This window comes from Rousettus aegyptiacus, unplaced genomic scaffold (genome assembly GCF_014176215.1).
Source record: "Rousettus aegyptiacus isolate mRouAeg1 unplaced genomic scaffold, mRouAeg1.p scaffold_m13_p_3, whole genome shotgun sequence".
NCBI lineage: Eukaryota > Metazoa > Chordata > Mammalia > Chiroptera > Pteropodidae > Rousettus > Rousettus aegyptiacus.
This window is the reverse complement of record NW_023416306.1, coordinates 25,297,601-25,323,901: the sequence shown is the minus strand read 5'-3', so window position 1 is coordinate 25,323,901 and position 26,301 is coordinate 25,297,601. Positions and strand designations below refer to the sequence as shown.

Sequence of the window (26,301 nt, the reverse complement as noted above, 5' to 3'; positions counted from 1 at the left end):
AGGAGATCTGCCTGTCCATTTTCAAGCTTAGTGGTGTGAATCCTTTGGAATTTACCAGAGAACAGATAAAATCCAAGAAATATAGCCTACTCATAGGATTCTCAGCCAAATGACAGTCAGTGTGGTAGAAAGAATAATGCTCCCTTGTCCCTAAATGTCCATATCCTAATCCCTGGAAACTGTGGATACGATACCTTACATGGAAAAAGGGAATTTACAAGTGTGATTAAAATAAGGATCCTGAGAGGAGGAGATTGTACTGGATTATCCAGTGGGCCCAATATGATCAAAGGGTCTTTATCAAAGGAAGCAGGAGAGTCAGAGAAGGAGATGTGAGAGTGGAAGCAGAGGTCATAATGATGTGATTGCTGAAAGGGGGTCATGAGACAGGAATGATGGCATCAGCCAGAAGCTGAAAAAGGCAAGGAATGAATTCTACTCTGGAGCCTACAGAAGGAACATAGCCCTGCCCACACTTTGAGGTTAGCCCAGTGAAACCTATTCTGACCTCCAGAACTGTAAGAGGATAAGTCTGTGTTGTTCTAAGGCCCTCAGTTTGTGGTAATTTGTTACAGCAGTAATAGGAAAGTAGTACAGTCAACAACAGGCATCTTTAACACTTCCTTTCTTCTGGTTTTCTCTGTCCAATGTCAAACGAAACGTCCAATTCAATCAAGGTTTCTGGAACGATCTTTTTTCTCTCTTTTAGGGACAACTCCCTAACAGCCTCATTCACTCTTGCCTGCCATGATGTTAGAGATAACTTCTGCTAGGAGAATTTACATTTTCAAACAGAAAGAAGCTATTTTCTGTAGAAGGAAAAGTGATGTTGAGTAACTGGTTAGAGCCAGGCACCATCTCGGGTATTTCGTGCCTATCTTATTTTATCTCTCCAACTCCTTTTAGAGGTGTCACTCCCTCCAGTCATTTTGTGGCTGAGGGTACCAGGGTTCAGAAAAGGTAAATAACTTATTCCATGAACGGGTCACCAAAGGTAGGACTGGAGCCCCGGTCCAATATGACTCCAAAATTCAAGTTATTTCCATTAGAATATGCGGCTTCTAATATACGAAACAATACAATGCTAACAGCAAAATTTCTGCATCAATTTGGAAGAAATCATGATTTGAGAAGAGCAGACATCGCTCCCTGGAAAGTTAAAAGTAAGGGGACAATTTGACTTTGGGTAGGACCTTTTTGATAGGTCATCATGGACTCACCACCATTTTCTCTCAGGGACAAAACCTATCAATGGTGTCTGTCACCATTTCTAATAATTTTAAATCTCCTTATAGGGGTATTTGCGTTTGGACTTTTTGCTACTGATATTTTTGTAAATGCTGGACAAGTAGTCACTGGGCACCTAACTCCATACTTCTTGACGGTGTGCAAGCCGAACTACACCAGTACAGACTGCCAAGCTCACCACCAGTTTATAAACAATGGGAACATTTGCACCGGGGACCTGGAAGTGATAGAAAAGGCTCGGAGATCCTTTCCTTCCAAACACGCTGCTCTGAGCATTTATTCCGCCTTATACGCCACGGTGAGTATGCAAGTCTTGTCATCCTTCCCAAGTCGAGCTCTGGCTGGGATGTGTGTCTCTCTGCCCTCCTCAGCCCCATTCTTTCATCGCTGTCACAGTGATTTTTAAAGTCACATTACAATATGTTTCTCCTATATACTATTATGCCGTTACCCCCACCCCCAACATCCTAGTGTAATATCCTGCCAGAGGCTATTAGTTCTGGAAGGGATGTTAATAATCACTTAGTCGAATTTTCCTATTTTATAGATGCAGAAACTGAGACCCAGAGAATAGTTAAGAACACACAGTTAGAGCTGGTACCCAGACTCCTGGCACCGTGTCTGGGATTCTCTCACAACCCACAGCAACACTCTAGGCCAAAGTTTTCATTGGTTCCAGAACAGCACACATGCCTCACACCTGCCCACAAATTTGCAGGTGTGGTCCTTATATGAATGGCTCCCCCTGCAGTGCAGCAAACCCAAGATAAAGACACAGCTTTCTTCTGCTCCTCTCGACACTCTTCTCCATCAGTTTGCCAGGACATATGCATGATCCTATAAGACCCCCAACACTCAAAAGTTCACTTCTCACTTCTCTCCAGATCTCACAGGCTTTAACTGTCCCCACTGAGGTATAATATTCTTTTTAAATTTTTTGCTTTCATCACAGGGAAAACTTGAAGTGCATCTCACATCTTAAAATACAATAAGAAAAAATAGTGTCCCTCTTTTTTTTCTACTCCTAATTGCATCCATTTAGGAAATGAACTCCTTTCACCTTTTTCTGGACTATGCTTAGGGATCAGCTCAAAGGCTAGATTTCTTATGCAATTATCTGTGGAAGAGCAACTATTGGTCAGAAACAGACCTTTCTCCTACTTCTTTTATGTTCCGTATGTGGCTAGTCTAATGATTCCCAGTGAATGTGAAGGAAGGAGAAGACAAAGGAAAGACTCTTTCGAACTGCCCACCCATTCTTCCCAGAGATTCTGAGCACGCCCACACTGCCCCCCATCTCTACCCCCACCCCTAGAGAGTATGTTCCCATCCCCTCCACTGACAGCCAGCCTCTGATGGAAGAGCGTCTCTGCCACCACCCCAAACACATACATTCAGGGTGGAGAAAAGGTGACTGACTACTGGTCTCTTTAGTAGTGTTTGAAATAAATTGCTGAATATTCTCTTTAAGAAAAAAAAAAAGGTCCCTTTGTGTCCCATTTGCAGGATCATATTTATAGAATTAATTCATCAACCAGCAGTTATCCACAATAAGTCTTCTTAGTGATTCCTTTTAGATCTACTCTTTAATGAATACATGATAAAAGTTATTTCGCTGCCCCCACATTAAAGAAATATGAATGTTAATGATATTAGAAGTCTCAGAATACAAGACAGATCACTTACAGTTCAGCGAGCTTCTCCACTTTACCAAAAAAAACAAAAACAACAAAAGAAAAAACCTATGCCAAACATTGTTTAAGCATATTTTTTAGTTTCCAAAATATTGATTTGCCCTAAATTATCCAGAACCTAAAGCAATGAAGCAGTGTACTCTTGCACCTTTTTCTATATTTTTAGCAAACTCGTTATTGCTATGTGAAAATAATTTTATGACACCATTATAAAATTAAATCTGTTACTCATAATTACTCTCATCACGTGAGATATAAATCTCCTTTGGGGAGAAAGAAGTAAGTACAGTCAGCTTACTCGGAATAGATGCAGCTGTAGCGTGTGTTTTTAAAGTCTTGATACGATGCAGTTCAAATCATGCCCGTGGACAATCATCAGATAAACACTGACACAAGATTCCAGTTGTGCAGATGTTCCTGAATCCCTGTTATGTGTGAAGCACTTTCAGAGATTACTTGACAAAAATCTCCTAAGTACTAGTTCATCCTGTGAAGAGTATTAGCTGTAGGCTTCATGTTCTTAATAGTTTGTAATCTTATAAGAAAGACCAATAAAGGTTATAATTTAAAAACAATGTAGAAGCATAAAAAACTAAACTTAAATATACCTAGCAGAAATGCTACATGATATTTCTTACCTCGCCTCAGAATGGTATAATAATATGCTCTAATTTATGTGACTCCGATCTAACCAGTTTTGTAGGGCATCTGCTATAAAGACGATTCCGTCATCCCGTATTCACACCAGTATTGAAGCATCACTCTAGGAAATTAACAATTTCCAATATCATATTGTAAAATGCACCTATTTGAAATTGTATGTGCTCAGGCGACACAAACACTCTATAGCCTATAATTTTAGTATCGGCAAAGTATTTTTCAGGGTTGCAAATTCAGCTTATTTGTTAAAGAAATGATGGATCAGTAATGCCCTCTACTGGTTGCTTGTAGCTATTACCAAAGTGATCTGGCAACGTGTTTACTTACTAGAAAAAGGTCCATCTTCCCAATTCTGCACCACCAGCTCCTTACAAAGAAATCAGAACAGCTTACATAAACTTAGGCTTCATAAATTTCCTATGTCATAAGTTTAATCATTCTTTACTTAGCAGTTATCCAAATCTTCCGTATGTCATGGCACACACTGAAAAAAATTTAATATTGGAGTAAATGGATAGAGCTGATCACAGTTGTCCTGAAGAATGTGGGAATTAATTTTCCAGCACAGCTGAAATCAATCTGTGTGCCACACTGATGTAGAAGTTCTAGTTCAACCAACTAATCAGTTAACACTCTTGTATTCATTGTTCGAAAATGTGAAGAATCAGCTTTAACTATGCAGGGCAGGTGGGTGGTGGAATGCATAAAGTAAAATGTATAGCTACTAGGCTTCTCTCCCATAAATTTCACTGTCATAGAAAATTTACTTGGTATCTGAGAATCTTATATGAGTTTCATTAACTTGTTGCATTAAAACGATATGTTCTAAATCTGATCATTATTATGTAGTCATTTTTCATGTCATTAGAATTCCTGTTCATATGCCCACGAGAATACAAAACACCACAATGAATGTACATCTGTTGTTCTTGCCGTGCTGGTTTCCTTCCCAAATTCTTCACTGAGTAACTCAGGGGAATTGTTCAACTAGTTGATGTGGTTGCTTTGGCACCACCTCTATTTGCCTGTGCTGGTACGTGTGCGTGCATGTGTGTGTATGTACTGTATGAGGAGGCTGCCCGGTCCAGTCACTCCCCAGTCTCTGTCCTATTCCAGATGTACATCACAAGCACAATCAAGACGAAGAGCAGTCGACTGGCCAAGCCAGTGCTGTGCCTCGGGACCCTCTGCACAGCCTTCCTGACAGGCCTCAACCGGGTCTCTGAGTATAGGAACCACTGCTCTGATGTGATCGCGGGCTTCATCCTGGGCACTGCTGTAGCCCTGTTTCTGGTAGGTCAGCTTCCGCCTCTCTACTGCTTTCCTTCTGAAAGGATGCCCAAGACCATGGAGAGTCAGTTTTCTCAGACTTCGCAATTCTAAGCTTGCGTTCCCCTGACCCCAACCTTGTGAGCTGCAATTATTCTCTGAGTATTAGGCATCCTTTTGCTGCAAGAATGATTTCTAAAGCACCCTTTCTTTGAGAAATACGATTGCATATTCCTCTGGGGATCAGGAAGAGGAATGCGCAGGAAAGATGACTTGCATCTCTTCCTTCAACACTGCTCTGGGGCCTGGGGCTGGGCAGACTAGTAATTGGTATACCTTCAAACCATTGTTCTAAAATATTTGTTCAGAATGTATGGGGAGCAGAGCTAAGTGTTGCTTGCGGGAAGAACAGAGAACGAAGGCCACTGGTGGAAGTAGGCAGCCCCTTCTCCAGCATCCCAGGAAACTCAGCTCTGGCCCAGACTTGCATATCCATCCCACTTGGAAATACGAAAAGCCTCAGCTAACCACACCCGGACTTTTTAGAAGGTCTCTGTTATTATCTGAACATGCTTCTTGGGCACTGTTTTAAAATAACTTCTCAAATTTATTTCCTCATATGAATAATCTGGTAGAGTTTTGTATTAAAAAAAAAAAAAAGCCACCACTTAGTACTTGCAGACAGCTCAGAGTTTAGGCAGCATATTGGGCATAGTGATCACATGATCACTATCACAGGATTTGCATTCTTTTCAACCAGCACCAAATTTTTTCAATTCAAAATGTAGTTTATTATAGATCTCAGCAAATTAATTTTTAAAAGACTAAATTTTAATTTTTCATTTTTATTTAGAAAAAAAAATGACTACAAGCAATGTTAAAAATAACCATTTAGATGAGATTCCTCTCCAGAAGTTTTTTTGTAAAGGTTTAAAGTCCAGCCTTCCATCCTTTTTTTCCATCGTTTTACATTTCAAAAAGAAATGGTTTGGAATACATCAGCCTTTACTCAGCTTGCCTCTCTGCCTTTTCAAGTCCTTCTACAGTGGAAGACAAGGATTTAAATGCAAAATCTCTGGGTGAAGCTGCAGGAAAAGTGATGTTGAGATGATCCTGAGATGTTGACATATCAGAGGGAATATTTCCCTAAGATTGTTTTTTAAATGAAGGAAAGAATACAGTCGACTTAAACAGAAGAGAGTATTCTTAAAGAGAGATCAATGGTGCATAAATAAAGGCTTGGGCTCAAAAGAAGAGCCAAACAATGTTGCTGATCAGTCCTAGAGCCAGCCATCCCCAGCTAGAAAGAGCAGTCTGGACTGTCCCAAGACAGTCAAGAAATCTGGGAAGAAATCTGTAAAATCCTTGGTGTTTGCTATGGCCCCCTATGCAAATGCCACTTTAACATTAACCTTGCTTTCTCTCAGTGACTCACAGCCCTGCTGCCTACCGCTCAGTTTACTATCTGGACTATTGTTGCCTTCCCAATTGATAGCAAATAACGAAATTTGTTTTCCACGAACGATCTTTATGGAAGACCCAAACCTGCTCTTAAGTTGCTCTGGTAGAAGACATACCACACTGTCTCTCACTGAGTCTGCATGTGTGCATATATATATTTCATATACACATACACTGAGCTGGGAAATGAGTATTTCATATACACATACACTGAGCTGGGAAATGAGAGGGGAAGGATGTTGGAGAAGAGAGTGAAAACATTTCAAAGCAGATGTCGGAGAGAAGACAGACAAAAAAAGAGAGGGGTCTGAGAATAGGAGCATACTTGTGGCATATATTGATTGTTGTTTTGTTTCCAATGAAGATGAAAGTGGTAAAAAGGGGGCAGGGGATGATTAATTGAGCAATTACTACTACCCTACACTTTGCATACACCAGATCGTGGGCTCCTGGAATGACCCTAACAATAGTCCATTCTCATTTTTTGGATGAGGAAAGCGAAGCTCAAGATAAGTAACTTGCCCAGTGGCCACACGGCCAATAAGCTGCAAATCTAACCTGAGTCTCTTCAACTCCAGAGCGCTTACACCTTCTACTTCTCCCATTTCCTGAGTGGAGGAAGTTTAAGCAGAACTGGAGAGTGAGATGAAGGAAAGCAGAGAATATTATGGAAATGTTCTGCAGGGTGTGAAGAATTACAGGAAAGATTAAAAGGTATTGGACATAGAAACAAAGACAGAGAACAATGGAAGAAGAGAGCATGGAAAGAAACAGATAAACTCTACATGGGCAAAGGAAGCCCAGCAGATGGTAAAAACAGACTCAAGTATGAAAGGGCCTCAGTCGGAAATAAGAAAAGTAGGTAGTAATTTAGAGGAAAGTTTTTTTAATGGAATCAAAAACAGAAGAATGCCACTGAGGAATTACTTAATCTTTAGTAAATACTAGTCGCAAAATTCAAGGATGATCATCTTACACAAGAATTAAAAACTAGCTAATCTTGAATGGGTATTTGCTATACATTTGCCACTTAAGAGGCAAAATATTATAGTGTTGTGAGCTATGTAGTTTAAATCTCTTTGTGACCTTGGGCAAGTTATCCAGCATCTCTGAGCCTCCTTATCTAAGTTGGAGATCATCATAATACCTTTCGTGTGAGATTGTTGAGAAAGTTAAATGAAATACAGTAAAACTCTCAGAATAGTGCCAGACAGATAGTGTCCCTCAATAAGTGTTAGCTGTTAATTATAGGTGGTTTACAATTGTCTTTTAATCATTACAGATCTATGAGGCAGGTATTATATTATTATCATTTTACAGATGAGGTAACAGACTCAATGGGGTGGATTGATTATCACTAGCCATCTGAAGATCAAACAGATACTTCCTCAGCACCTAGACTGTGCTCAGCAGACATCCTGGACCATACTCTAGGTCTTTCCATGGTCCCTACCTACTGGCTCAAAGGAAGAAAGTCACTTGGGCAATGATGATCTAAGGAAAGGTCTGTCACATTCAGAGATGGCCACTCAGCGAAGGCTGTAGTCTGACCCAATCTTTTTTCCCCCTCATTCTGCAGGGAATGTGTGTGGTCCATAACTTTAAAGGAACACAAGGCTCTCCTTCCAAACCCAAACCCGAGGACCCCCGTGGAGTACCCCTAATGGCTTTCCCAAGGATAGAAAGCCCATTGGAAACCTTAAGTGCACAGGTATAGTACAATGATTTTAGCAAACCAACCCCACTGGCTCAGGCATGTTATCTTGGGAGGCCAACTAATCTAGTCCTCTACTGGAAGCAGGATACCACCGGATCTATCCAGCACCAATAAGAATCTGATATGAAGGCCCTCAAGAACTTTATAGCTTCCTCAATCAGTCCTGTATTTATTCTGGGGCTAGGCAATTGTGAATCCTCAGGAAGTTTTAGTAATGTCTATCTTAAACTCAGCTGCTTCAGGATACCCTGACCTCTGACCTCCGATGTAATTCCACAGTTATAAAATTTGGACCAATAATGTGGGAGGCCAATCTGATTTAATAACTAGGACAATAATATTTTGAAAGAAGAAGGTTTTGTTACATTCAGGGACAGATATAAACTATAAGCACTTTGAAAAAGTTTTTAACTAAGTAGCCTTTTGGATCTATTTTGATGATAGCCATCAAAAATTCAAGGCAACAATGCTTACTGATCGCTTATTTACGCCAGGACCTCAGTTCACATCAGGGATACAGAAAATAACGAGCCACATAGTCCTTGCCCTCATAGAACTCACAGATGATTAGGAAAAGTAGATATAAATGAGTAACCAGAATGTGGCAGGCTGAATCAGAGGTCCAAAGTGCTGTGTGGGTACAAAGTGAAGATAGAGAAAACTATGGAAAAGGCTTGCCAACTGAAAGGAGACTAGAAAGATGGCATTAGGTACTTATTTTTGCCTGGGATAATTGCTAGGTGCTTTACAAGTATTATTTGAACAAAAACCTATTGCATTGATAGTGTAATTCCTATTTCCAGGATAAAGAGAGGAATGCCGAAGATGAAGATAGCGATGTTAAATTACTTGCTCAAGGCCGCGTAGCTGGCCTATAGAGAGCTGGATAGGGGGCAGTTCTTTAAGCAGACAGAGGAATGACTAATAATAAAACAGGGTTTTTATTGTCATGCCACTTTTTTCAGATAGCTGAATCCTGCTAAAATGTTTATTTTCCATAACAGTCTATTTATCTTGAAATCTTTCTTGTATTTGGAAATTTCCTTACTAAATCATTTTTAAAGGTCATGCAAAGGAACAGCAAATCACCTCCCCCTGGAATTAGCATGTGCTTCACATCAGTAAAGTAGAAAAATAATATTTTTTACTATTTAAAGATTATTACCTATCAGACATCTAAGACAACAAAACAATAAAGCTATTGCCATCTTGAGAAAAATATTTAGGGCTCTGCATTAAATCAGTGCTAAGTATTTTATTTATTTGTTTATTCTACCTTACCCTGTATTAAGATGAAAATTTTGACTTGGTCTAATTAGAAATAACATACCGAAAAACATTATTGCTAGTTTATCTATATACGGCCTGTTGATGCAGGTGGAATCACAAATTAGCTAAATAATGATACCCTGTAATGAAATAATAAAATGACTCTCTCTCTAGTTTTTCTTACCTCTCGAATTATGATTCTATACCTGGCAAGGTCAGAATTATTACCTCTATTTTTCAGGTGAAGCAACGGAAGACAAAGGTCAATTTAAAAGGCAGAGAAATATTTGCTGAGTTCCACAAACATGTCAGTCTCTGTGTCCTAGTAAATGTTGTTTACTTCCCCCTGAACGTCCTGGCCTAAGGATACCCCCTTCCTCCCCATCCTTCTGCCCAGCAGTGCTCGAGCATTATCCTCTGTCTGAAGCCTTCTCCAGATTTCCCTCTCTCTTCTCCCTCAGAACCATGAATTGTTGACCAGACCGAGAGACATCAGGCCATATTTGGGGGGATTCTACTTACACTGAAAAATGAAGTGCCAAATGGGTTTCCAAAAACTGCTATTCACAAGATTAAAAATCCTTTTAAAATACATATTAATTTATTATTCATTATAGGCAGTAGTAGAACTTCTTTCAAATCTGTTCACATATCTTTGTACACAGGTACCTCATCTGCATATAATTTGAGGCCTTTCTAGAATATTAGGCTTGGGTGAGAGGACCCTCAGGGCCCCTGCTATGATTGCCCCTCATAATTAATGCCAATAGCGCCCTCTCATATCTACCTCCCCGAGGACTTAGAGACCTTTGAGTATCTGAACCATGTCTTATTCTCCATAGTGTCTGGCATTCACTAGGTGTGGAATAAATATTTGATGGAAGAACAGGTGCAAGGCAGAACCAAAATCTGAAATAGACACTTTAGTCAAAACCAAGAACTTAAAATCAGACCATAGTTACTATCTGAACCTCCATGGAAATTAGAAATTTATTGAAACAATGAACAAGACTTCTGCAAGCTAGTCAAAATGAAGCTCCAGAAAGCTAGGTGGAGATTGTTATATCTCCAGTGATGCCTTCCATACCAGTTGTGGAAGATTCAGTGATGCCTTCCATACCAGTTGTGGAAGATTCAAGTAACTTTTAGGGTCATATATTTCTATGTAGTTAGTTAGGGGAATGTACCCTTTATTCGTTGATCAAGAAATGAAAGTTAGCATTTGTTGCGAGCCATCACATTGAATCTAATCCTGCAATTGGCATTATTATTCTATTTTACAGATGAAGTGTGTAAGGCAAAAAGAGATTAAGTAACATGCCCAGGGTAGCCCAGTCAGAATTAAAACACAGGCCCATCTATTTCTAAAGGCCTTGCTTGATACACCATGCTGCCTGATGCATCATTCAAGGGAAATTCCATTCTGAAATCTGCAGCTCTTGGCATTGAATATGGAAATATGCCATAGGGGATAGTGTGTTTGAACTGAGCTGCACAGACTGGTGAATTTGAATTGAGCTAGAGCTCTTCCAAAATAAATATACCCTTTCTTTTCCCCTGTGGGCAAGAACTCCCTGTGCATTCCAACAGCCTTGGCTTCTATTGGAAGTTGCGCCTTTGTCAGTTCTGGGATAGAACCTAGGAAAAGGATCTCTGGAGATTCAAGAGAAGAGATGAGCCTCTCTTTAGAGCACACATTCACATGCAGGAAATGCACTCCGCTGTCCAAAATACTTCAAAAGGAAGACTGTCTGGATGGGGACGGCACCCAGGCACCCTCCTTTCCTTCCCCCTGAGGCATCCCTTTCTCTTTGCCACTTTGAGCCCCCTGGAGCTATGGTGTTCCTTTTCCTCTCTAAAACCAGCTCAAATTTGCATATTTGCCTCGTGTGATTCCCCTTAGTGGGGCTGATGTAAACAAGGTGCATTTTTCTAAAATCTTTCCCAAGTAGTAAAGAGAAATCAAAAAGTAAATAATTACAGAATGCAAACAAAACAAAAATAGTCAAGTTTCCAAATCATTATTTTGTGGTCTTAGAGAGTCACTGTGATCTCACAGAGATCCCCTTTTAGGCTCACATCTCACTGTGACCCTAAAGACACCCGCTTCCCGCCAGCCATATCCTACATCTCTAAGTCCACATTCACTGGAGCGATTAAGCTTAGTGTTGAACAATGTGTGTCCTTGTCACACACAGTTTATATTAACAAAGAAATTAGAGATGAAACAACTGTGTTAACTCACTGTAGATATGACATAAAGTCTCCCTGTGTCTCCAGAGTAAAGAAGACTTTTTTTCTCTCTTTAACACAGACAAAGAATTCTGTGTATGCCGAGACCCAAATGCCTGGGACCTAACTCCAAGAGATTCTGATTCAGCAATTCTGGAGTGAAAAAAAATTATATATTTAAAAAAATATTCCCAGAGCAATTCTAATGGTCCCCTTCATGCAAAACACTTCATATTATCAATAGAAAAAAAGACTTGGAGAGTTAAAGAAGTCTGCCCATAGTCACACATTTTGTTATGTTAGGATGCTGAATTTATCTTTACCTCTTACTCTTAGATGGAATCTTATAAACACATAAACAAGATATTGACCAAAAAACAATTTTCAAAAACCATGTTATATAAGTAAAAACATAAAAGAAATTATTTTCCACATTAATGATAAAATGTATCAAACCTTAGCTTTTACAAATATGGCCGATAAAAGTATCTTGAAAAATCCAAAATACTCAGTTTCTAACATGTATGATTGAGCTCTCAGGAATATAATGTTAATCTCTTGTGTCTTAAAAACAAACAGAAACCAGGAAGCCTGTAATAATCATTTAGATCCATAGCCACAGTTTCTTACGGTATTTGCCAGCTCCATGGACTAGAAGTTTTAAATCCAAACAAAAGAGAAAGACTTAGGGCCTGCAAAAGGTTGTTGACCCTTAAACAACACTAGGATTGGGAGTTGGCCCCCACACGCAGTTGAAAATCTATGTATAACTTTTGACTCCTCCAAAACTTAACTATTAATATAGCCTACTGTTCTCTCAGTAATTAAGAAAACAAACAAAATATTGTAAAGACATTTGATGATTAATAAGGTTGATCTAATGTGTATTATGTATAATCCTTCTCAAAACACATGGAACATTATGAAAATAGACCATGTACGCACCTATAAAATAAGTCTAAAAAATTTTAAAGAATCGATATCACACAAACCACATTCTTTTGAGAAAAATTCAGATACCTAAAAACAAAAAGATATACGTTTGAAAATATTAAATTCAGTCATTTCTATATAACTCGTGACTCAAAGAATAAATCATGTGGAATTTTTTTTCAAAAATTAGAACTGTTCAATATTAAAAACTATCTTAAAAAAGATGTAGAATACAGTTAAAATTTCTTTTTGAGATCATAAATGTTCATATTAGAATATAGCCAAGTAAATATGAGACAGAATTAAATAGAGAACAAATTCAGATGAAGAATAAGCTGATTTGGGTTGAAAATTAAGAAAGATTTAATAGAAGAAGTAACAATTTGAGAGGCCTTGGAAGAGCATGTCAGAAAAAAGGAGGAGCCTGTGCAACAAAGGGATATTCAGGAAAAAGTGAACGTGTGCATGAGTCCATCAATCCGACGCTAAGATTTTATCTGCTTGTGTTTGCAGAATCACTCTGCCTCCATGACCGAAGTTACCTGAGATGGCTGATGTGTCTCAAGCTGTTTTTTTTTTTTTTTATCACTCTCCAGTTCGATACTTCAAGACACACAGTTACTCAATGTCAAACTGTGACAAGTATTATGTTTATCTAGTTAGAGGCTAATGTTTTGTACATTTTTTTGTATGAGGAATTGATGTCGCTTGCCCTGACTTTTTTTTTTTTTTTTTTTTTGGTTAGCTTTAATATATTTATGCCAGAATTTTAAACCAACGAAAATTTCTTCTTGTTCAAGTGTGCATTGAAGAACCACATTTATTCAATGATTGATGTTGTTTTGTGATATTTGTACACAAACCTTCTTTTCTCATTTTTATAGACACAGAAATAAAATTAATATAACAATTCACTTTAACCTTTTATTACCACAGTTGCTGCCTCCTCCAGAAGTTTTAAATATTAATGAAAGTTAACCTTTGAGTTTCAGGGAGGACAATGTTGGTTAAAGGTAAATCTCAAAATCAATTGTACAGAAAGAAGTATCACTTTCAAAAAGAACTCTGTGTTCTGACCTCTAAACATGTTACTGCATTCTAAGTTTAAGTAATGCATTAATGAAGTGACCCAGTTACACAAACAATTGGCAGAAAATCCTGGATTTGAGGACTGTTAGGGTTATTATGATTCTTTCTTAGATAATCGTCTCTCAAGATCTTTCTGGAATTATGTCCTTGGGCAGACAGGCGACACTGCAGCCTTCTTTCTAAACAGCAGCCAGCACCAGCCTTCCCTGTCAACTCAAGTTTTGTATATCATATTGTATGGACTTTATATGAAAATGAATATTTTACAGTTTGCACAGTATTATTTTACGGAAAGGTATCAGAGCATCTACAACCCAGAGCCCAGAGCAACAGCCTGACTTTGTGGCTTTTAACTGTTCTAGACTTTTCACTGCATCTCATTTTTCTAGCATGGTAATAACTGACGTGTAACTCCTTTAAGAGAGGAGCTCCTTTGTCTGTATCTATCTGAATGTTTTCTTGACACTTCCATGTTGGCTCTTCTTACCTTTTTTTGTACATATTTTTTTTTTCTAAAGAGAAGATAAAAGTTATCACAAAATGTATTCTGGCTCATGTCTTTTGTTTTAAGCTTCATTCACTGAGCAAAGGTATTTGAAGGGTTACAATGAAGAGACCTCAGTAAGTATTCATCCTTTTCGATTCCATGCCCATTGAGATAAATCCTAATAGATGCTGTACATATCAGCACTTATATTAGAATACAGGTCTGCCTGACTCCAACTTTTACTATTTTCATTACATCAGGGGTCCCCAACCACAAGGCCATTTGCTGGTACTGGTCCATGACCTGTTAAGAACTGGGCCACACAGCAGAAGGTGAGCGGCAGGCAAGCAAGCGAAGCTTCATCTGTATTTGCAGCTGCTCCCCAGTGCTACCATCACCATCACCACCACCCCCCGCCCCCGCCACCCCAGCTCTACCTCAGCTCATCAGGCATTAGATTCTCGTAGGAGCACTGGTCTCTGGTGCCGAAAAGGTTGGAGACTGCTGCACTACATCAAGATGCCTTCAAACCAAGTCCACATTTTTTCAAAGGCTACTTAAATGGTTCAGGGGGTGGTGGAGGTGAAGAAAGTACATCATGAGAAGAGTGCATACTGCTTACGAGAAAAAGAATTTGCAAACTCTGGGCTACCTAAGTAGCCCAATTTCAGAGTGATTCCTTTTCTAAACATATTTTAGGATTTTTTTTTTTTCAGAACAGCAATAAGAGCTCAATTCTATTTAACTATTCATGATAAGACATTCTGGAAAATGCTATCTGGCTATATTAGTTTTACATTACCCATTTATTATCTCAATGACAGACCCTTTAACTGTCTGACTAGCAGATGGTATTTCCAAGAACTTAAGTCAAGTTGACAAAGTGTGCGTTATCCTTCTATTCTTCTCTCAAGTCTCAGTCTGGAAGGACTTTAGAAGTGTTCCAAGATCTCTATCCAGAGAACCCAATTTCCTGGCCTTGGGCTTAGGGTTATTGGTACTTACCTGAGTCATCCTCTATAGGACACCATAACCACACTGGGGCACTTGAAACTAAGGGGCATCCTGGGCTCACATTCCTAGGACCCCTGAGCCAGTCTTATTCCTTCCATTATGCCAAGGCAACCTTAGCATTGCCCCCAATTAACCACAAGTCACTTCGTGAGCCTCATGTTGATCTTCCAAGCCTGCCATTTGAGATTCATGTCTTAGGGTTAGGGAAGCCTCCACTTGGGCCACCCACCAAGGACAAAGCCCTCTGTCCAATGGGCAAGTGGTCACTTAGCCTCAGAAAGAATAAATTCTGCAATGAGCTTTTCTTCCTTTTTTTATGGAAAGCTTACAGTAGCCTGAGAAGTCTGACTCTCTGTGAGAAGAAAGTGGGAAGGAACAAAAGAAAGGCTAATCAAGTCTGTTGACATAAGCAACCTCATGAGACTATTAGCCCCTGAGGATATCTATGACATTTTTCATTTTTTTTGATTCGGTGCCCAGAACAGGGCCTGACACAGAGCAAGCAGTTAAAGTGTGTCAAATAGATGGATTCCAGACATCTTCCTAAATTGGCCAAAGGAAACTTGACTCATTTGGAAATGAAAAGAAGATTTAGATACAGGTATAATAAGGGTGAGGAAACCGCACTCAGCAGTTACGAACACGTGGGAGCCTCTCTCGACACATCCTAACAATCTCCCTATTAGGCTGTGATAGACAGAAGGGCTGAATGTAGCTCGAGTGAATTAGAGAATGCAAACAAGCATAATCGCATACTCAGGAGGAGAGGGAGTATCACTGGCATGACTTAAAGAACAGAAGAGTCAGGAGAAGCACTTTTGTTTCAAAAAAATTGACTTGATTTCTCTATTGTATACAACTACCTGTATCTCTCGAGTGTGTTAAGTATCTTGGAAGCAGACACATCAAATACTAGATTGCCCTAGTCTGTTTTAAAGAATGTTACATTAAGGCTATTATACTATTTCTCCCCTGCTGAATTCAATAAGTGTACAATATAGTCTGTTGGGAATTTGTAATGAACACCAAACCTCTTGCTTGTATCCCAGTTCTGGATCCAGAGGCCCCAGGATCAACTGATACTTTCATTCCTTCAGTAAGTACTTAATGAGCATTTATTATTTGTCAGGGGTCAAGGTAAGAACCGAGAATATGCAAGAAAATTAACTGACCCACTTCTTACCCTCCTGGAACTCAAAGTGGAAGGAAAGGAAAACAACCACAAAACGACATATAATTAGTACTTTGAAGAGGGGACTCGATTTAGATAGGGCAAAAGAGAGTGTTATCAGGAAAGGCTTCTTTAAAGAAATGATATATATGTTAGAATGAATAGGAAGTGACTAGACAGAAAGCAGAGAAAAGCACCTGAGGCCAAGAGAACAGCATGTGCAAAGATCCTGGGGCAGGAAAGAGCTTTACAAATGTGAAGACCTGAAGGAAAGCCAGAGTGACTGGAATATAGTAGGAAACATTTGATGGTGCTAGAGAGCATGCTGGGCAATTTAGAAGCCTCGTTATGGATTTTGGAATTTATCCCAAAGTGACAGGAAGTCCTTAGTGGACAGAGAACCCTCAGTAAGCAGGAGATGGCTTCTCCACATTACATCTGATCATGAAGTACGTTATGTCAAACTGGCCATTTTAGAGGTGCTAAGTTTGATCTGTGGGTTCAGGTGGTTACGGTCTGACCCCTTCATTAAAAATGATGTCATTCTTCCCCTCTCTTTATAACCAGAAAGTTATCTAAAGGATGATACTTTGTGCTTTGGGTTTAAGAGGGGAGGGGAAAGTAAATTAGAAACTACTTAGAAATTAAAAAAATAAGAACACTGCATATCAAAAAGCCAGAAAGATAAACACAAAGATCACAGGAAGAATGTATTTATTTTAAAGAAACAGAAATTGATGAATCAGGAAAAAATAGATTTGACCAATAAATAAACCAAAAGCTGTTCTTGGAAAAGATCGATAAAAGAGACAAATATTTTACAAGTCAGACAGAGAGGAAAAAGAGAAAGCATGAAAATAAACAACAAAAAATATATAAAAAATCATAAGAGGAAAATGTGTTCCAGAAAATACAGGCGAAATTCTGAGAAAATATAAATGACTAGATTGGCTCCATAATAAATTTTAAAACCTGAATTAATCAATATGAGAAATTCATTTATTAAAGTTAGATGAATAAGCAAAACAATTTCATTAATGAATGTAATTCACCACATTAACAAATTGAAAGAGAAAGCATTTTGAAAATAATAGCTAACTCATATTTTTAAAAAAGCTATGTACCAGGCACTGTTTTAAGAGCTTTAAATATACTAACTCATTTAATTTCAATAAATGCTACAAAGGCACTTGATTAAATTTAATCCCATTCCTGATTAAAACTGCAAAAATAAATATGTTTTAGGAATAAAAAGAAGCATCATTATAAAATAATTATCTACTGGCAATCTATAGCAAGCGTTATACCTGATGATGGTATCAGAATTTTCCTATCAAATGTCAAAAACTCAACTCATAATAGTTTAAACATAAAACATTTCCACAAGTAACTTGGAAGTTCCAGGGAATTTATCTAGCATGACAATCACTGGATCAAGGTATCTCCCACAGGGGTACAAAAGATTACTCCATTTGCAATGGTATCATAATTTTGAAATAACAACATCTTCTGGTGCACATAAGTCAATTTACAAAAATTCAAAGTACATACAAATTTGTTAGAAATATTTCAGATGCACTTATACCTTTGTCCTTTGATTTTGTCCAATTTCCTCCCAGGTCATTGAAGATGACTGTGAATACGGAAAACTCCGAAGAGCCCCCTCTCCTCGCCACATCCCTGCCTATTCTCGTTTTTGTTCTCCCTACGCCATCATCACCCTTAGCCTTTGCTCAGAGCTGGCTTCTGGCCTGAGAGAGGTACTGCCTGAAGAATTTCTGGATCTCTCCCCAGGCGTGCTCTTGGGCTGCCGTGTGAGCAGCAGGGTCCCCTCCCCAGAGCAGGGGTACGGAAAGGTGGTTGTTTCGGGAAGCATAGCACAGGGGCGCATAGGGTGGCTCTATGAGGTGGCCCGCCCCAGGGTAGACCAGCATCCTTCCATTGCTTCTCCCATGGCTCCGCAGCTGGTCCAGGGCCTGCTTAGCATATTCTTTGCTATTGGATGATTCATCATCCTCTCCTACAATGAAGAGGATCTGACCCCCAGCCTTTTCGACAGGAAGCACGCTCTGCTGATTCGATTTATCCCGAGGGTCACCCCTGTAGTGGCGGAGGCGTACAGCCCCTGAGACATCGATCTGCATGTGCTCCAGAAATGAGGGGATGGGTGTAATAACCAGGTTTCTGTACCTGAGCGGAAATTCAAAGATAGCATTTGGTCCATTGATGCAGACGATGGCTACCACCTGCTTCAGAAAGCAGGCCATGGCCAGCCCAATCTCTGCACCTTTGCTCACAGAGATCACTCCAATTCCTGGCTTTTGGATCTGAAGTACAAATAAAGGGGACCTGTTACAGACCATACTCTGAGAAGGATCTGTCACATATGCCATAAGCTAGTATGATAGACAATCAGGAAATGTGAGGTGGGGGTCCTGGCACTCTGGTTTACCAGCTTCTGTGACCAAACACTCTACCTCCTTACCCTTTACAAGCCTTATTGCCTTATGGGGGCAATAATATTATCTACCTTCCAAATTGTTAGGATCAAGTGAAACAATAGAAATAAAAACTTCATGAAAGTGCTATAAAAGGATTTAATACACCAGCAACACTCTACATTAAAAGAGCAAAGGTCAGTAAGCTTGCTGAAGAATCAAATTCTTCTCTCCAGAGATTTTCTGGGTTCTTTCAAATATTACGTTAGTGTAATTCATAGTTAAATAGCCTTTTAAGGCTACAAAGGCTTTGCACATCCATTAATCCAAAGGCTAATCCTGAAAGCCTTGAGGGGCTGAGGAGGACTGTAATGAGGAAAGATTTGGATTCTACCTACAGCTGAATTTCAGTACCCAGTTCAATAAGAAAAGTAGTAAGTCTCAGGAGAGAGCCCTACATTCTGTGATAGGCTGAGGAAGCGGAGGGGAAGGAAGAGTCTAAGAGATGAAGGAGAACAGGACGGGCATTCTGGACAGACAATGGCAAAGACATAATGACCTGGTATATTTATTTTGTTCATAATTGTGTTCCCAGAACCTTACTATCATCAGAATCACCTGGGAGAAAAAAACTTTTTAAAGTAGAGCTCTCTGAGATTCAATATTTCAAATCTCTACTTCAATGGGGCCGAGTGGGCCCAAGAATCTAATACAACAAAATATTACCTAGAAATCCAATGTACATCCACATTTGGAAACTATCTGTGTGAGGAATGGATCGGGGAACGAGGGAGGAGGGTTGTAACTGGAGACAGGAAATTGATTAATACACAATTGCAGTCTCACAGGCGCACAATGATAAGAGAATGAGCTAAAACATTGGCAGGAAGGATGGAGGGAGTATGATGTATTGACAAAGATTCAGGGGTAAAACCTAAAACGCTTTGGGATTGGTTGAGGAGTGGGGAAAGGGAAAGAGAAGACACCAGATGGACAAAGATGACAAGATGGATTTATCGAGAGTTTACTATATGCTAGACTTTAGGCTAAGTGCTTTACATACATTATCTCAGTCCTTCCAAGGAAACTGAGATTCAGGAAGTTTAAGTTTTGCTTAAGTTTACAACAATACCAAGAGGTGAAGGGGGGAATTGAATTTTTTCTGTTAAATTTAAACCCAAATTGAATTTTGGCAATTGCCCTTTCTCTGCAAACAACACAAATGGTTAAATTTGAAATGAAAATAAAAAAATTAACATGATAACATTTTACATGGGATTTAATTCCTTTTAGGCAGTCTTTCAAAAAGAGTCAAATGTGCTTAGAAAAATCACATATATATTTGATGACGACGATGGCGACACTGAAAATAAGGGTACCGATGATGCTCCAATAGGATGCATATCCTCTCTTGCCTTGAGAAAAGTTGAGGCTCTCCAGGGAGAGAAGAAACGTCAAGGAGTCAGGATGACTGAACGTTTGGAGCAAAGATTTTGCCAGAGGTCTCTGTCACCTACTAGCCGTATAGTTTTGGCACATTAGTTCATCTGAATATGCTTTCTCATCTGAGATAGTGAGGGTGATGTCAATAGTACTTACTTCATGAGGGTATTGTGAGCATTAAATGAGATAGATAGTGCCTGTAAAGTATTTAGCATAGAGTCTAACAAATAATCACTTAACGTTAGCTGGTATGATTATTTTACCACTGTTAGATTGAACGATAAGAAATCATTTGAACATTTTTTAACTAGTAGACCTTAAGCTAATATGATTCAACGTAATAGAATGTCAACCTTGACACCTGACTGTATGTTTCTTTTGATAATCATTACCACAAATATCAGTATTCTGGGACCTCATGAGGGGTACTGAATTATAAATCATATGATATTTAATTCCTAGAAAAAAGCTGAGTTATGAGATGTACTTTTCCAGTCCTTATCAAATCTGAATGTGCATACAAACCACCTGGGGATCTTGTTATAATGTAGGTACCAATTTAGAGATGAGGCTTGAGAGTTTGCATTCAAACAAACACTCTTAGGTGACGCCAAGGAGTCCATGGTCTTCATTTTCAATAGTACAAGAGAGAGTTCTAAAATCACCCTTCCTTCCCAGACTCCTTTCCTTAGCCTAGTTCCTGCCATTGAGAGCTTACTTCAGGCTTAGTTCTGCTCCTAGATCTGAAACTAACTAAAGAGCTTATTCGGCTAATCGGATGGTACAGCCAAGTCAGTTTTGCTGGTAATCTTACTCTGATGCCTCCGGCCAGCTCTAGCACTGAACTTCTACGTTGTTCTCAGTCTCAGGGCTCTGTAGTGTGACTTACTCTAGCATTACCCTATGCTGAGATCATTATTAAAGTGTGAAAACATGTCAAGCCAGAGAATTCATGATTTGAGATTGGTGGCAGACAAAACACTAAAGAGACACTTGTGAATCAATTACAAGCACTTTAAATGTAAGAAGTCTTGGCTTTTTTTCCCACCGAAAATAACCACAATATAGCCACCCTTTTTCTATTGTCTTTGTGTCAATAAGCACTAAGTTGATCTCTAACCAACTCCACAATCCTACAAGGTAGGTATTAGTATTCCTATTTTAACTGTAAACTTTGCTATGCCCGAGTCTAAACAGATTGGTAAAACAGGCAGAATAGATATTTGTAAATTTTTTTTGTCTTTTATCATGATGTTGCAAGGTAAAATTAAAAGTACTTTAAATACCTTGGGGTGAGCCAGTAGCAAGTTGGCAGCTTCCTCGAAATAGTCCAGGTCCACCTCCAGCAGGTCGGGCAGGTCTTCATAGGCAAAATACGCTAATGCCAGCACTGCAAAGCCATGGGCAGCCAAAAGACTGGCTCGAAACTCAACTAGACCCCCAAGGCCCCCAAACAAATCAATGATTCCCGGGAAAGGGCCTTCTCCTGAGAGCAACAGAGAGAGAAGAGAAGGGGATCAGAAAGAGTAAAAAGAGGGTCAAGGAGAGGCCGAGCAGTACAAATTCCACCTTCATTCACTAACATAAATGGCACGTTAGTCATAATAGATTGTGGGAAGTAGTAGTTCTCCACAAGTTTGATGCCATTTGTTTTTGCTTCTATTTCTATTGCAACCAACAATGGTTTCTCTATCACCAAAGATTCGTCTCACCTGGAGGGAGGAAAAGGGCTCCTCGCACCCGGCCTTCTCGGATCTGCACCCGCCGTGTCCCAGGGCTGAGGAACCAACGCTGCACCACCTGGCTGGCCCTGGGCTCAACCGTAGCTGAATATTGGAAGCAAACTGAGTCATACAGGTTCAGAGTGACCAAAAAAGGGCTGTTCATCACATCCCTCTTAAGCAGCCTTCCAAAAGGTCTCTCGGGCTTCAGAGACCAGAAGAGGCCCATGGGATGGACCCCCACGTAGTCGCCTCCAAACGAAGGCGCCTGCTTCAGGTCCAGCTCACCATCCTCATTAGCCCTGTAGAAGGCTTTAGAGCGGAACAGCTTCCCTGTCTCATCCTTCAGAGATGCAGTAAGGGTCACCATCTGCAACGGGGCCAGGCCTGTCGCTCGGATATGTATTGGCTCATCCGCAAGGGCACTTGCTGGCGTGGCTGTCAGCTGGAGCATGGGTAACTGGCCAACGGGCCACATGGTAGTTCCTCCCCTGAGGTGGAAGAGGAGACTTTGGGTTGGAGACTATATTCCAAGGGCTAAACAAGGCCTACATTAGGTCTGGCCAAGTTAGATTTCTGGAGACAGGCAAAGCACACAGAACACTAGGAGGAGGGAGAAGACATGTGGAGAATACCCATTATTCTTGTTTTACCTGGGAAGAAACAGGGTGAATGGCATGCTCAGTTTCACAAGTAATTGATAGGAGAATGAGAAATTAAAGCTGGGTCTGACGCTTTCGTGTTCTGTCTTACCCATTCTAATGCTGTAGTAAGTCTTAGTTCTGTGGTTTTCAGTAAATTGAACTTTAATTCCTCAGTTCAGATTATACCCATGTGACCAGTTTCACAGGGTGTTTGTTAAAACCCAAAGGAGTGATTCATGACAAAGGGCTTATAAGAAAAATCCATGCTGCGTTTCAGTCCTCAAACCTACCTGGGATGCAATTACATAAACAAGAACTATGTTGTGGAGGTGTTCATATTTTTTAGTCTCTAATCCCTTTCTGCCCTTGTAAGACCAAACTCCAGCTCGTTTCGCAGTTCCTATTTGCTCTTTTTAAGAGAAGATAAAACTTTATGATTTTGTTTCTGCTTTCCTGCCTTTTCATTGGAGTGATAAATGTCAAAATGTTTGTAATAAAGAGACTGTATTATACATTTGATCAGCCATTTCTTACTCTGCTCAGTTATGAGGAAAATTCGGGGTGTTTCTTATCATCTTTCCATCCTTTCATCCTTTCTTCCTTCCTTCCTTCTTTCCTTCCTTCCTTTTCTCTCCTTCCTTTCTTTCCTCTATACCTCAGCCCGCAAAGGATTTGAACCTGTTTACAGATAAACAAATAAAGAGTAAAAACAAAATAGAATCTAGGAAAATATGAACTAGAATCAGAGGCATTGGTCAAAGAAAACCTGAGGCATGATACATAGAGCATTTTGTGGGCTATAAGTTTGGCGCTGAATTAGTGATAGCCAAAGGGAAAAAGGCAACCTGGGCAGTTCCGTAGCTCCAATTATCCTCAGAAAAAAACTTACAAGTTCCTCAGGGGAAAGGAAAAAGTGAAGCCTTTCCAAAATTTAGCTCTAAAGAAAATTTCTCACAGAGACTTTGGCATAGGTATGCATCTTTTTTTTTTTTTTTTTCAACAAGATCTTCACACAAATCGTCGTAATCAGTGTCCCTTTGAAAAGCTTGATTCAAAAAACTTCAAGAGATGCTTAATTTTTTATGGAGGACTACAGAATATAAAGGCTTTGGGGTTTAGATTTGTGAGTAGAAGAAAGCTTCTGGAAAAAGTAAACTGGCTCTGGCTGTGCAGGGACAGAAAAGCAGCTCTTGATGCCCAATTCTTTACTGTAGAAACAGTCGTTGGAGGGAGGAGATGCTAAAGGGAAAAATGCCTTTTCGCACTTACTATGAAAAAGTAATTTACAAAAAAAAAAAGTGATTTTCTGCAGAGCTCACACTCCCAACCTGATCCCCTATCAAAAATCAGCAGTACTGACCATTTCATATAAATTTAAACTCATGGTCAACAGATTAATTTTAAATTAATTAAATGATTCTGAATGTTTTCCCACAATACAAGAAAGTTTTTGACAAAAGAAGGTGGCACCAATTCAAATTTTCATTTATGTTAGGGAAATGGGCACATAATATTAAAAAAAAAAAAAGCACCCCATGTCCCAAGCAACATTTTGATGCTCTGTAGGTATTTTCTGATCTGATCCTTCCTGTAAGCCTCTGTATCTGAGTTTCCTTTGTCCCCCCAAAAGAGATCATTAAGAAGGAATCATTGATTTGAACTATTTTACAAATGCTTTCCCAACTTTTCTTGTTATTATTTTCTTTCTCAAAACTGTTATACAATGCAATGACACAATACAGATTTTATTTCCAAGTTGAATTAATTTGAATTGCGTACCATACCCCCTCTCGGTCACACATCTGATCCTTCCAAGCAGACTGCAAACTCCTCAGGGGCAGCAACTATGTGTGAAAACTCTAGGGATCTTATTAATACTAATTTAGCAAATCATATACTGTACGTACTTAGGAGTTCTGAGATTTATAACTGGCAGGAAAAAGAATCACCAAAAATGTAATTAAAATACTTATATCGAGCTTTTGTAATATAGAAACTGGGGTTTCTTCTAAGTCATGGTTTCTTTTTATCTCAGTCATGGTTTCTCTTTATCTGAGAATTACCCACCTAAAGCCCAGAGATGGACACTCAGCAGCTATGTTTATACCATGTGACTCAACCCAGGTTTCCTCACTTCTTTGCAGCAGAAGGCAAGACTGCACTGCAGAGTATCAATGAAACCAAGATTACAAAGAAATCAGAGGGCAAGAAACCAGAATTCAGATGCCTCACCCAGGATTAGCCTGTTGTGGTTAAAGAGTGACCCCTCAGTAAAAGGGATGCAAACCCAGAACAGCTGAAAGCTGAAAGCTACATTGTTGAGCCAGACTCCCAGCATGAAGGGGGTCAAGCTAAAGTCTCTGAGAGAATTTGACCCATTAGGAGGAGGGGCAGTCAAAAACTGACAAGACACTAACATTTCAGGAGGCAAGAAGCAAAGAATAAAGGAGAGCAAAGCTTTACCCATAGAAGTTAAACTTACTAATCAAGAAACAAAATTTCATTCCCTTTAGGAAGCTGTTGCTTTCCTTTCTTCACTGGGTACTTACTTCCTCACTCTCCTTCCAAGCAATAAATCCTAAAAAAATATTACTTGAGTCATGAAACAATTTCTCCATAAGTTTACCAGCTGGACGCTGACGTTTACAGACAAATGTTTCTGAGCAAAAAAAAACACCAAGGGTGGTAATTGCTGGTCCCTCCCAGAACTGTGCTACCTGCTGAGATGAAAGAAACACACATGCCAAAATGAAAGCAGCCTGAATCAGAAAGCAGATCTTTTCTGCGGAGGCCATGACAGCCCTGATTCCCCAAACACTCACCCTAAATTCTGCTGCAGGAAGCCTCTGGAGCAGGACGGCTTACTGAGCCAACTAGAAGTGGTGGATACTTTCCTGTTGCTCCTTAATTTATGTCATTCAAAACACCCCAGCCTATTGTTCAAAGTTGAAATTGTCTCTACAGAAACCGTTAGCAGCTTATTTTGAAGTTCTCAGTGACAGAGCTACCAGAATATGCTGCCACGTAATCTGGGGGCGGAGGCTCAGCCTAGCTGGTGTGCCTTTCACTGAGGTGTTTCATAATGGAGTCTTACATTTCATCGCAGAACTCTGGCTCTTAAGCCATTCCCTTCACTCCTCCTCCCTACTCTCAGCTCTAGTCTCTTTTGTTTCAATTCCTTCTGTATTTCCTCCTCTAAGTGGTCTCTTTGACGGCTGCCTTTTTGGTGGTTTCTAGGAAAGTGAGTCCCAAAAATCCATCTTCAGAGCAGTGTGGTTTTAAGACTCACATATGAAGTCTGTTAAGGATTCCCACAGGGGCTTTGCACCTGGCGATTCTGACTTGATATAGGCCTGGGGTAAGGTTCCAAGATCCATAGTTTTAACAGATGCTAATCCATAGCCCAGTTTGCAAACCACTTTTCCAAGGAACAGCAGAAGCACCCCTCCCCCTGCCCCAGTCTCTCTGCCCCCAATGCAAAAATGCCTCCTCGGGACACAAGCTCTGTAGTCTGCCTTGTTGTCAAAATGTACAACTAATCCAACTCACAGACTGAAGCATCCACATAGCTGCGACACAATCAGTGGGAAGCAGCGACTTCCTCTCAGTGACAGACCCAACACTGTTCCTATACATTAGAACTGAGAAAAAGTTCTCCATAATTAGTATATACAAAAATTAAAGTGTTGCTAGTTCTCCTCAGACAAAAACAGTTTATAGCCCCAAATGCATTTCAAATTTCCAGAGTATAGAGTTTAACAGCCTATGGGGTAGGATCGGGGGAGAATCTCATAGTGTAATAGAATTTAGG

At 39.7% G+C, this 26,301-nt stretch overlaps 2 protein-coding genes across 8 annotated transcripts in view; one reads left to right on the top strand and one right to left on the bottom strand.

Annotated features, from left to right (window-relative positions):
• PLPPR1 (phospholipid phosphatase related 1) overlaps window positions 1–14,117 on the top strand; it is a 213,543-nt gene extending 199,426 nt beyond the window's left edge. For 2 of the 3 annotated variants that reach the window (XM_036238325.1, XM_036238326.1), the window contains 4 exons: window positions 1,296–1,546; window positions 4,719–4,895; window positions 7,912–8,043; window positions 12,997–14,117. In XM_036238325.1, coding sequence (XP_036094218.1) covers window positions 1,296–1,546; window positions 4,719–4,895; window positions 7,912–8,043; window positions 12,997–13,029 — 593 coding nt within the window. In that variant the 3' untranslated portion in view covers window positions 13,030–14,117. Of the gene's footprint in view, window positions 1–1,295; window positions 1,547–4,718; window positions 4,896–7,911; window positions 8,044–9,559 lie in introns of all 3 variants that reach the window. The other variant, XM_036238324.1, reaches the window with a different exon arrangement.
• Window positions 14,118–17,354: 3,237 nt separating this feature from the next.
• On the bottom strand, window positions 17,355–25,541 carry LOC107499579 (acyl-coenzyme A amino acid N-acyltransferase 2). Of its 5 annotated transcripts, none has more exons than XM_016123892.2 (6): window positions 25,313–25,541; window positions 24,558–25,068; window positions 23,025–23,168; window positions 21,838–22,337; window positions 21,412–21,611; window positions 17,355–18,571 (listed from the first exon to the last, which is right to left on the bottom strand). In XM_016123892.2, the coding sequence occupies exons 4-6, from the start codon at window positions 22,322–22,324 to the stop codon at window positions 17,978–17,980; spliced, it is 1,281 nt and encodes a 426-aa protein (XP_015979378.2). In that variant the 5' UTR covers window positions 22,325–22,337; window positions 23,025–23,168; window positions 24,558–25,068; window positions 25,313–25,541; the 3' UTR covers window positions 17,355–17,977. The 5 variants fall into 5 exon arrangements, with proteins under 5 accessions (XP_015979378.2, XP_036094214.1, XP_036094216.1 ...); XM_036238321.1 differs by having other exon boundaries at window positions 24,973–25,068; XM_036238323.1 differs by having other exon boundaries at window positions 25,040–25,068.
• Between the last annotated feature and the right edge of the window lie 760 nt (window positions 25,542–26,301).